The sequence below is a fragment of the Ambystoma mexicanum genome, chromosome 12, assembly GCF_040938575.1.
Source record: "Ambystoma mexicanum isolate Mex_15411 chromosome 12, UKY_AmexF1_1, whole genome shotgun sequence".
NCBI lineage: Eukaryota > Metazoa > Chordata > Amphibia > Caudata > Ambystomatidae > Ambystoma > Ambystoma mexicanum.
In genome coordinates this window covers 1039270052-1039283125 of record NC_090936.1, presented here as the reverse complement: position 1 = coordinate 1039283125, position 13074 = coordinate 1039270052, and the positions used below count along the sequence as shown (strand labels likewise).

Genomic DNA, 13074 nt, shown 5'->3' with positions numbered 1-13074 from the left:
TATTGTGACTACTGACTGTGACTTGCAACTCATGTTACCCCAACATAGCTAGGATGTAGTGCGACTACTGACTGTGACCTGCAGCTCATGTTACCCCAGCATAGCTAGGATCTAGTGCAACTACTGACTGTGACCTACAGCTCATACTACACCGACATAGCTAGGATGTAGTGCAAGTACTGTCTGTGACCTGCAGCTCATGTTACTCCAACATAGCTAGGATCTAGTGCAACTACTGAGTGTGACCTGCAGCTCATGTTATCCCAGCATAGCTATGATGAAGTGCGAGTGCTGTCTCTGACCTACAGCTCACATTACACTGACATAGCTAGGATGTAGTGCAAGTACTGTCTGTGACTTGCAACTCATGTTACCCCAACATAGCTAGCATGTAGTGTGACCGCTGACTGTGACCTGCAGCTCATGCTATCCCAGCATAGCTAGGATGTATTGTGACTACTGACTGTGACTTGCCCCTCATGTTACCCCAACATAGCTAGGATGCAGTGCGACTACTGACTGTGACCTCCAGCTCATGTTACCCCAGGATAGCTACGATGTAGTGTGACTGCTGTCTGTGACTTGCAGCTCATGTTACCCCAGCATAGATAGGATGTAGTGCGACTACTGTCTGTGACCTGCAGCTAATGTTATCCCAGCATAGCAAGGATGTAGTGCGAGTAGTGTCTGTGAACTGCAGCTCATGTTACCCCAGCATAGCTAGGATGTAGTGTGACTACTGACTGTGACCTGCAGCTAATGTTATCCCAGCATAGCTAGGATGTAGTGCGAGCAGTGTGTGTGAACTGCAGCTCATGTTACCCCAGCATAGCTAGGATGTAGTGTGACTACTGACTGTGACCTGCAGCTAATGTTATCCCAGCATAGCTAGGATGTAGTGCGAGTAGTGTCTGTGTACTTCAGCTCATGTTACCCCAGCATAGGTAGGATGTAGTGTGACTACTGACTGTGACCTGAAGCTCATGTTACCCCAGCATAGCTAGGATGTAGTGTGACTACTGACTGTGTACTGCAGCTCATGTTACCCCAGCATGGCTAGGATGTAGTGCGAGTAGTGTCTGTGTACTGCAGCTCATGTTACCCCAGCATAGCTAGGATGTAGTGTGACTACTGACTGTGACCTGCAGCTAATGTTATCCCAGCATAGCTAGGATGTAGTGCGAGCAGTGTGTGTGAACTGCAGCTCATGTTACCCCAGCATAGCTAGGATGTAGTGTGGCTACTGACTGTGACCTGCAGCTAATGTTATCCCAGCATAGCTAGGATGTAGTGCGAGTACTGTCTGTGTACTTCAGCTCATGTTACCCCAGCATAGGTAGGATGTAGTGTGACTACTGACTGTGACCTGCAGCTCATGTTACCCCAGCATAGCTAGGATGTAGTGCGAGTAGTGTCTGTGAACTGCAGCTCATGTTACCCCAGCATAGCTAGGATGTAGTGTGACTACTGACTGTGACCTGCAGCTCATGTTACCCCAGCATAGCTAGGATGTAGTGCGAGTAGTGTCTGTGTACTTCAGCTCATGTTACCCCAGCATAGGTAGGATGTAGTGTGACTACTGACTGTGTACTGCAGCTCATGTAACCCCAGCATAGCTAGGATGTAGTGCGAGTAGTGTCTGTGAACTGCAGCTCATGTTACCCCAGCATAGCTAGGATGTAGTGTGACTACTGACTGTGACCTGCAGCTCATGTTACCCCAGCATAGCTAGGATGTAGTGCGAGTAGTGTCTGTGTACTGCAGCTCATGTTACCCCAGCATAGGTAGGATGTAGTGTGACTACTGACTGTGACCTGCAGCTCATGTTACCCCAGCATAGCTAGGATGTAGTGCGAGTAGTGTCTGTGAACTGCAGCTCATGTTACCCCAGCATAGCTAGGATGTAGTGTGACTACTGACTGTGACCTGCAGCTAATGTTATCCCAGCATAGCTAGGATGTAGTGCGAGTAGTGTGTGTGAACTGCAGCTCATGTTACCCCAGCATAGCTAGGATGTAGTGTGGCTACTGACTGTGACCTGCAGCTAATGTTATCCCAGCATAGCTAGGATGTAGTGCGAGTAGTGTCTGTGTACTTCAGCTCATGTTACCCCAGCATAGGTAGGATGTAGTGTGACTACTGACTGTGACCTGCAGCTCATGTTACCCCAGCATAGCTAGGATGTAGTGCGAGTAGTGTCTGTGAACTGCAGCTCATGTTACCCCAGCATAGCTAGGATGTAGTGTGACTACTGACTGTGACCTGCAGCTCATGTTACCCCAGCATAGCTAGGATGTAGTGCGAGTAGTGTCTGTGTACTTCAGCTCATGTTACCCCAGCATAGGTAGGATGTAGTGTGACTACTGACTGTGTACTGCAGCTCATGTTACCCCAGCATAGCTAGGATGTAGTGCGAGTAGAGTCTGTGAACTGCAGCTCATGTTACCCCAGCATAGCTAGGATGTAGTGTGACTACTGACTGTGACCTGCAGCTCATGTTACCCCAGCATAGCTAGGATGTAGTGCGAGTAGTGTCTGTGTACTGCAGCTCATGTTACCCCAGCATAGGTAGGATGTAGTGTGACTACTGACTGTGACCTGCAGCTCATGTTACCCCAGCATAGCTAGGATGTAGTGCGAGTAGTGTCTGTGAACTGCAGCTCATGTTACCCCAGCATAGCTAGGATGTAGTGTGACTACTGACTGTGACCTGCAGCTCATGTTACCCCAGCATAGCTAGGATGTAGTGTGAGTAGTGTCTGTGACTTGCAGCTCATGTTACCCCAGCATAGCTAGGATGTAGTGCGAGTAGTGACTGTGACCTGCAGCTCATGTTACCCCAGCATAGCTAGGATGTAGTGCGAGTAGTGTCTGTGTACTGCAGCTCATGTTACCCCAGCATAGCTAGGATGTAGTGCGAGTAGTGTCTGTGTACTGCAGCTCATGTTACCCCCAGCCGAACCAGAAGGTAGGGCTCAGGAAGGCCTACCCCTCGCTGCGGCTGCTTCCTTCCAGGCCATTGTTTGGCAGACCACCTTATGTGGGCGGCTGGAGCATTTCAGATATGCCTCACGTGTTATTTATTGAAAGTAAAAAACGGGTCAAAAATGAATCCTGAAAATTGCTGTAATCTTGTCCCACACTCTCAAAGATCTTTTGATGGATTGGGAATGTCGCTCCACAGAACAAATGTAAAATGATGGAGCCGCTGCATATATTGAAAGATATTACCACAGAGTAAGCATCCATAGATTCTTGAAGCAATTATGTGGAGGGGCACATTAAATATTCTAATACTTAAATATCTGTCACAGTAGCAAAAGGTATCGTTGATTTGCAACAGAAAATATGTTTATACTTCTATAAAAAAAAAAAACTGTGAATGCACAGAAGGCAAATGCTCCTGCCCCATAATAAATGGGCCCTGATACGTTGTGCTTCAGTGGAACAAATGCCCATCATAAATCCAGGAGGCAGAATACCTGTCTAAATACTGTGCCAGGGCGTATAATGGGCATCATAGCTCATGTGCCAGTGAGCAGCAGTTCATCATCACTCCTATGCCAGAAAGTGAAATAGCACCACACTGTCTTCTAACATGAGGAAAGGTGCTGCCGTTCCATCATACTGCATGCCAGGGACGTCATGTATGTGCTATGCCATGGTGCAGTTGATATATATCTGCTCGCTTCTCGGATATTTCTGGATACTGTCAATAATAATGGGGAGCTGCACAATTATGTCAATGGACTGCTCTCTTACGCTAGTAGGCTGCTCAAATATGCCCTGCAGTGCTGCTCAAATATGCCCTGCAGTACTGCTCAAATAAGCCCTGCGGTACTGCTCAAATAAGCCCTGCCCTGCAGTACTGCTCAATTATGCCCTGCAGTACTGCTCAAAAATGCCCTGCAGTACTGCTCGAAAATGCCGTATGGTGCTGCTCAATGATGCCCTGCAGTACTGCTCAACAATGCCCTGCAGTACTGCTCAAATATGCCCTGCAGTACTGCTAAAAAATGCCCTGTGGTACTGCTCAATGATGCCCTGCAGTACTGCTCAACAATGCCCTGCAGTCTGCTCAAATATGCCCTGCAGTACTGCTCAAAAATGCCCTGCAGTACTGCTCAAAAATACCCTGTGGTGCTGCTCAACAATGCCCTGCAGTACTGCTCAACAATGCCCTGCAGTACTGCTCAATAATGCCCTGTGGTGCGGCTCAATGATGCCCTGTGGTGCTGCTTATATGTACCCCTAATGCTTGTGTCCCAGGGTATGGATAAATATATTATACTCCCTGTGTTGATGATACATTACATCCCATGGTCCAGTTGAATTGTGCTCTGTGATGCAGATTCATTGTGGGGTGTATGTCTACACATAGACTACAAACTGCTTGATGGTCTTTTGCTCAGCCACAGCTGCTGCCCCTCCAACTACTCGCCCCCTGTCAACCCCTCTGAGCAGTTCATATTGCTCGACCCCAGGTGGTCGAACTATGCAATTGAACGCCCCCGCTAAAAAAAGGAATCACTACACATCCTTTTCCATCTCCACCAATACCACCCCCTGCATTCTTCCTTTCAGGGGGTTCCCCCCTGTATTCCCTTTTCCTATCCTCCATTACTACACTTGGACTCCATCACCCCCTACCATGGGCGAAGCACATGGAGGGGGTAGTGGGGAGTCTACCCCTGTGCTGCAACACCCTACGATATGCCCTGTGTCACCCTTCTAGTTACCCACCCATATAAAACACCCCCCAGCCCTGCCATCCTGACCCTCGCCTTACATTACAAGCATAACCCCACCATGCAGTCCCCACCCTCCAACCCCATCCCCTTCCAACTTACAAGCATACCCCGCCATGCATTCCCCACCCTCCAACTCCAGCCCCTTCCAACTTACAAGCATACCCCGCCATGCATTCCCCACCCTCCGACCCCAACCCCTTCCAACTTACAAGCATACCCCCCCAAAGGTTACCACCCTCTAACCCCAGCCCCTTCCAACTTACAAGTATACCCCCACCATGCATTCCCCACCCTCCAACCCCAGCCCCTTCCAACTTACAAGCATACCCCACCATGCATTCTCCACCCTCCAACCCCAGCCCCTTTCAACTTACAAGCATACCCCGCCATGCATTCCCCACCCTCTAACCCCAGCCCCTTCCAACTTACAAGCATACCCCGCCATGCATTCCCCACCCTCCAACCCAGCCCCTTCCAACTTACAAGCATACCCCGCCATGCATTCCCCACCCTCCAACCCCAGCCCCTTCCAACTTACAAGCATACCCCACCATGTGTTTCCCACCCTCCGACCCCAGCCCCTTCCAACTTACAAGCATACCCCCACCATGCATTCCCCACCCTCCAACCCCAGCCCCTTCCAATTTACAAGCATACCCCACCATGCATTCCCCACCCTCCAACCCCAGCCCCTGTCAACTTACAAGCATACCCCGCCATGCATTCCCCACCCTCCAACCCCAGCCCCTTCCAACTTACAAGCATACCCCGCCATGCATTCCCCACCCTCCAACCCCAGCCCCTTCCAACTTACAAGCATACCCCGCCATGCATTCCCCACCCTCCAACCCCAGCCCCTTCCAACTTACAAGCATACCCCACCATGTGTTTCCCACCCTCCAACCCCAGCCCCTTCCAACTTACAAGCATACCCCCACCATGCATTCCCCACCCGCCAACCTCAGCCCCATCCAACTTACAAGCATACCCCACCATGCGTTCCACACCCTCCAACCCCAGCCCCTTCCAATTTACAAGCATTCCCCCACCATGCATTCCCCACCCGCCAACCTCAGCCCCATCCAACTTACAAGCATACCCCGCCATGCATCCCCCACCCTCCAACCCCAGCCCCTTCCAACTTACAAGCATACCCCGCCATGCATTCCCCACCCTCCAACCCCAGCCCCTTCCAACTTACAAGCATACCCCACCATGTGTTCCCCACCCTCCAACCCCAGCCCCATCCAACTTACAAGCATACCCCACCATGCATTCCCCACCCTCCAACCCCAGCCCCTTCCAACTTACAAGCATACCCCACCATGCATACCCCACCCTCCAACCCCAGCCCCATCCAACTTACAAGCATACACCACCATGCGTTCCACACCCTCCAACTCCAGCCCCTTCCAATTTACAAGCATTCCCCCACCATGCATTCCCCAACCTCCAACCCCAGCCCCTTCCAACTTACAAGCATACCCCACCATGTGTTTCCCACCCTCCAACCCCAGCCCCTTCCAACTTACAAGTATACCCCCACCATGCATTCCCCACCCTCCAACCCCAGCCCCATCCAACTTACAAGCATACCCCACCATGCATTCCCCACCCTCCAACCCCAGCCCCTTCCAACTTACAAGCATACCCCACCATGCATTCCCCACCCTCCAACCCCAGCCCCTTCCAACTTACAAGCATACCCCGCCATGCATTCCCCACCCTCCAACCCCAGCCCCTTTCAACTTACAAGCATACCCCGCCATGCATTCCCCACCCTCCAACCCAGCCCCTTCCAACTTACAAGCATACCCCGCCATGCATTCCCCACCCTTCAACCCCAGCCCCTTCCAACTTACAAGCATACCCCACCATGTGTTTCCCACCCTCCGACCCCAGCCCCTTCCAATTTACAAGCATACCCCCACCATGCATTCCCCACCCTCCAACCCCAGCCCCTTCCAATTTACAAGCATACCCCACCATGCATTCCCCACCCTCCAACCCCAGCCCCTGTCAACTTACAAGCATACCCCGCCATGCATTCCCCACCCTCCAACCCCAGCCCCTTCCAACTTACAAGCATACCCCGCCATGCATTCCCCACCCTCCAACCCCAGCCCCTTCCAACTTACAAGCATACCCCGCCATGCATTCCCCACCCTCCAACCCCAGCCCCTTCCAACTTACAAGCATACCCCACCATGTGTTTCCCACCCTCCAACCCCAGCCCCTTCCAACTTACAAGCATACCCCCACCATGCATTCCCCACCCGCCAACCTCAGCCCCATCCAACTTACAAGCATACCCCACCATGCGTTCCACACCCTCCAACCCCAGCCCCTTCTAATTTACAAGCATTCCCCCACCATGCATTCTCCATCCTCCAACCCCAGCCCCTTCCAACTTACAGGCATACCCCACCAGGCATTCCTTCACCCCATCCATTCCCCTGCCCACCTTTCAAACACACCCTCGCTATGCATTCCGCGCACCCCTTCCCATCCAGCCCCCTCATCAGCTGGTAGGTTGGGGTCCCTGCACATTATTAAGTGGTTGATCAGTTGGACAGGTCGACCTGTGTAAAGGGTCTACCCATCCCAAACTGGCAACCACTTAATGACGAGCAGGTGTAGCATCGAGTAGATGGGGTCAAACAATAGACCAGGCATCCAATGATGTCCCTGGTGCAGCAGTTATGCTCAATGGGCAGCTCAACTCTGCCTCTGGTTCTGCTAAATTATGACAGTGGTGCAGTTTAATCATGACCCCTGGTGCTGTTAAATTATGCCACTGAGTGCGGTTCAATTATGGTGGCCCAATGATGCACTGGTGCTGCTTAATGGACATCTGATGCTGCCGAGTTATGCACAGCGGTGATTTAGTTACTCTGTTTGATGCAGATCAAGTATACTAAGATGGCTGCCGCCATGTCCACAGCCCATGTTTCTGCATCTTCCAGTTCCCTCACTGCTGTGCTCTGGCGCCCGTGGACCTGGAGCCATCCTCATTGGGCAATGGGTGGGGAGATAGGGGTATCCTGACTAGACTGCCTCTGCCATTCCCAGTACTGAAAACACTCCAATTGGCCCAGCAGCACTGACGTATATATAAGATAACAGGTGTATTTATAGAGCACACACTCACCTCAAACCTTGGCATGATATACAGAAACAAATGTATATTGCTACCAAACCCAATGGTGATAAAGGGATGAGTGGACCTATCAGGTTTGATACTTGTGACTATGGAGGATAGCTCAGGGGCAATGTGCTCGCCTTGGAAGCAAGACGCAGCGCAACTCAGGTTCAATCCCCGAGTCTGCGCTTAGAAACCACTCGGTATTAAGCGCGTTATAAATAACCAATTACAATATTACAATATGGGATGAAACACAAATCTATGTAGTGTAGGGATCTTCAACCTATGGTTCTCCAGATGTTTTGGCCTACGGCTCCCATCATCTCTCGACATTGGCTATGATGGCTAGGTTTGATGGTAATTGTAGTCCAAGACACATGGAGAGTCAAAGGTTGCAGACCCCTGCGTTAGTGGATACTTTAGTCTGCCAAAAGCCAAAGAAACCGGCTCTTGCACAGGTCCCAGAACATCTGCATGGGGATGGTTCAGGGTTGCGCTAAGGGAAAGTACTACCTCAAAGAGAACTGGGAAGGCTGTCGGAGAGCGCTGCCTGAACACTTTAGGTAAGCTGAGAGGATGCTTGTGGCCTGGCCAGTCGCTCCAACCACATAGTGCTTGGTGGCTCTGGCTGCCCCTATTTGAGCGCTGCTGGAGCCGGGCCAGAAGCTTTGGCCTTGCTTTGTGATTGGCACTCAATCTGAGCCAGCCTGTGTCACCCACCCTTATAATGCATCTGTTTAAATGATGTTAAGGCACACATGGCCAACAGCCCACTGGTAAATATCTCGGTAGACTTGCAGGTACATCTGTGCCTGCATGCTTAATGCTGTGGGAGGGGATTCATTATATAGAAATCAATGTGCAGAGCAAGTGAATGTAGAATGTTCTGCAGAAATTGAAATATGTATCGATTCACTTCTTTGGGACAATCTTCCTCTATAGAAATCCTTGAATTTCACTGGAGAATAATGTTGAAAGGTGTGTCAATCACCACCAAATCTTCTTGCAATCTCTAGGAAATGTGTAGCTCAATCGTACCCCTTGGCGCAAAGCACAAAGATTGCGGCTAGCAGTCCCATGCAATGTAAAACTAGGCCCACCACAGTTCCTGAATGTGAACATGTAACAGACACATTTGTACACATTACCCCAGACAGGGCATGGCATTTGACAATAACAAAAATATTGACCAATAGCACTTCAATAGCCATAGTTAGGCCTCTGGTGGGTGGGCATTAGGAGGGATAAAGATTTTATTTTAATTTCACTCTTTTTTCACATTTCCATAATAGAGAGGGCAGGGGTCCACCAGGCAAGGCAGCGTGACGTGCTGTAGGACCCCCCTGGGGATGACAGACTGGGCTTCTTTTCAAGGCCTTTGCCTCTTGAATAATTAATCTTTATCACAAATTTGGGAGCAAGTTTGAGTGACCGCAAACCACCCACAATATAGTTGATTCAAGTTTTCCTCAGAGTGGTTATCCAATGCTTATTGCTGTACATTTAAAGGGGCGCCCGTTTGTGTCAGTTGTTTAGAGCACCTTCTCTTATATTTCCACAGGCTCCCTCCCTCCGGCTCTGAGGGGATGGACGCATGCCGCACTGTACCTTTAGGGAGCTGGAACCGGTCACTGAAGCGGGATGAACTGCAGCAAAGCCATGGGCAGCCGGCACGAATGGGGCAAGCATCCAGTCACACCTGGAACCTGCAGAAGAATGAAAGAGGGCAGACAGGGAAGAGAATAATATATCTGTGATTAGAATCTTCTACGTCCACAATCATTCTTAATCAGTAGAAGCAAAGTAGGGCTTCACTCCTTGACCCAACAAAGAGTAACATACAGTCAAGGTTCCAGCATTTACACAATCAGTTCTTTGGACAGATTCAAATGAATTTCAATGGACACTATTTGCATCTGTGTTGGTCATTCCGACCATCAGACTGGATTTTATCGTTTGGTGGATCAGTGAGCTCGGCCCTAAACACATCATGTGGTTTATCTCTGTGTACAAGGATAAATACTCCTCCTTGAAGGCTCGCTCATCCCTCTAGAGGCCTACTAGCCATACACCTAAGGATACATACTCCTCCTTGAAGGCTCGCTCATCCCTCTAGAGGCCTACTGGCCATACACCTAAGGATACATACTCCTCCTTGAAGGCTCGCTCATCCCTCTAGAGGCCTACTGGCCATACACCTAAGGATATATACTCCTCCTTGAAGGCTTGCTCATCCCTCTAGAAGCCTACTGGCCATACACCTAAGGATATATACTCCTCATTGAAGGCTCGCTCATCCCTCTAGAGGTCTACTGGCCATACACATAAGGATACATACTCCTCCTTGAAGGCATGCTCATCCCTCTAGAGGTCTACTGGCCATACACATAAGGATACATACTCCTCCTTGAAGGCTTGCTCATCCCGCTAGAAGCCTACTGGCCATACACCAAAGAATACATCTTCCTCCTTGAAGGCTCGCTCATCCCTCTAGAGGCCTACTGGCCATACACCTAAGGATACATACACCTGCTTGAAGGCTCGCTCATCCCTCTAGAGGTCTACTGGCCATACACCTAAGGATACATACTCCTCCTTGAAGGCTCGCTCATCCCTCTATAGCCCTACTGGCCATACACCTAAGGATACATACTGCTCCTTGAAGGCTTGCTCATCCCTTTAGAGCCCTACTGGACGTACACCTAAGGATACATACTCCTCCTTGAAGGCTCGCTCATCCCTCTAGAGGCCTACTGGCCATACACCTAAGGAAACATACTCCTCCTTGAAGGCTCGATCATCCATCTAGAGACCTACTGGCCATACACCTAAGGATACATCTTCCTCCTTGAAGGCGCGCTCATCCCTCTAGAGGCCAACTGGCCACACACCTAAGGATACATCATCCACCTTGAAGGCTCGCTCATCCCTCTAGAGGCCAACTGGTCATACACCTAAGGATACATACTCCTCCTTGAAGGCTCGCTCATCCCTCTAGAGGTCTACTGGCCATACACCTAAGGATAAATACTCCTCCTTGAAGGCTCGCTCATCCCTCTAGAGCCCTACTGGCCATACACCTAAGGATACATACTCCTCCTTGAAGGCTCGCTCATCCCTCTAGAGGTCTACTGGCAATACACCTAAGGATACATACTCCTCCTTGCAGGCTCGCTCATCCCTCTAGAGGCCTACTGGCCATATACCTAAGGATACATACTCCTCCTTGAATGCTCGCTCATCCCTCTAGAGGTCTACTGGCAATACACCTAAGGATACATACTCCTCCTTGAAGGCTCGCTCATCCCTCTAGAGGTCTACTGGCAATACACCTAAGGATACATACTCCTCCTTGAAGGCTCGCTCATCCCTCTAGAGGCCTACTGGCCATACACCTAAGGAAACATACTCCTCCTTGAAGGCTCGATCATCCATCTAGAGGCCTACTGGCCATACACCTAAGGATACATACTACTCCTTGAAGGCTCGCTCATCCCTCTAGAGCCCTACTGGCCATACACCTAAGGATACATACTCCTCCTTGAAGGCTCGCTCATCCCTCTAGAGGCCTACTGGCCATACACCTAAGGATACATACTCCTCCTTGAAGGCTCGCTCATCCCTCTAGAGGCCTACTGGCCATACACCTAAGGATACATACTTCTCCTTGAAGGTTCGCTCATCCCTCTAGAGCCCTACTGGCCATACACCTTAGGATACATACTCCTCCTTGAAGGCGCGCTCATCCCTCTAGAGGCCTACTGGCCACACCCCTAAGGATACATACTCCTCCTTGAAGGCTCGCTCATCCCTCTAGAAGCCTACTGGCCAAACACCTAAGGGTACATACTCATCCTTGAAGGCTCGCTCATCCCTCTAGAGGCCTACCGGCCATACACCTAAGGATACATACTCCTCCTTGAAGGCTCGCTCATCCCTCTAGAGCCCTACCGGCCACACCCCTAAGGATACATACTTCTCCTTGAAGGCTCGCTCATCCCTCTAGAGGCCTACCGGCCACACACCTAAGGGTACATACTCATCCTTGAAGGCTCGCTCATCCCTCTAGAGGCCTACCGGCCACACACCTAAGGATACATACTCCTCCTTGAAGGCTCGCTCATCCCTCTAGAGGCCTACCGGCCATACACCTAAGGATACATACTCCTCCTTGAAGGCTCGCTCATCCCTCCAGAGGCCTACTGGCCATACACCTAAGGGTACATAGTCATCCTTGAAGGCTCGCTCATCCCTCCAGAGGCCTACTGGCCACACCCCTAAGGCTACATACTTCTCCTTGAAGGCTCGCTCATCCCTCCAGAGGCCTACTGGCCATACACCTAAGGGTACATAGTCATCCTTGAAGGCTTGCTCATCCCTCCAGAGGCCTACCGCCCATACACCTAAGGATACATACTCCTCCTTGAAGGCTCGCTCATCCCTCCAGAGGCCTACCGGCCACACCCCTATGGATACATACTTCTCCTTGAAGGCTCGCTCATCCCTCTAGAGGCCTACTGGCCATACACCTAAGGGTACATACTCATCCTTGAAGGCTCGCTCATCCCTCTAGAGGCCTACTGGCCATACACCTAAGGGTACATACTCATCCTTGAAGGCTCGCTCATCCCTCTAGAGGCCTACTGGCCATACACCTAAGGATACATACTCCCCCTTGAAGGCTCGATCATCCATCTAGAGGCCTACTGGCCATACACCTAAGGATACATACTCCTCCTTGAAGGCTCGCTCATCCCTCTAGAGGCCTACCGGCCATACACCTAAGGATACATACTCCTCCTTGAAGGCTCGCTCATCCCTCCAGAGGCCTACCGGCCATACACCTACGGATACATACTCCTCCTTGAAGGCTCGCTCATCCCTCCAGAGGCCTACTGGCCACACCCCTAAGGATACATACTTCTCCTTGAAGGCTCGCTCATCCCTCCAGAGGCCTACTGGCCATACACCTAAGGGTACATAGTCATCCTTGAAGGCTCGCTCATCCCTCCAGAGGCCTACCGGCCATACACCTAAGGATACATACTCCTCCTTGAAGGCTCGCTCATCCCTCTATAGCCCTACTGGCCATACACCTAAGGATACATACTGCTCCTTGAAGGCTCGCTCATCCCTTTAGAGCCCTACTGGACGTACACCTAAGGATACATACTCCTC

General features: G+C 50.8%; 1 protein-coding gene across 1 annotated transcript in view; it reads right to left on the bottom strand.

Moving 5' to 3' along the window:
- Positions 1 to 13074, bottom strand: part of PAX4 (paired box 4) — a 465469-nt gene that overhangs the window by 30515 nt on the left and 421880 nt on the right. The window contains exon 8 of the mRNA XM_069629565.1: positions 9505 to 9602. Within this exon, the coding sequence (XP_069485666.1) occupies positions 9505 to 9602 (98 nt within the window). The remainder of the gene's footprint in view (positions 1 to 9504; positions 9603 to 13074) is intronic.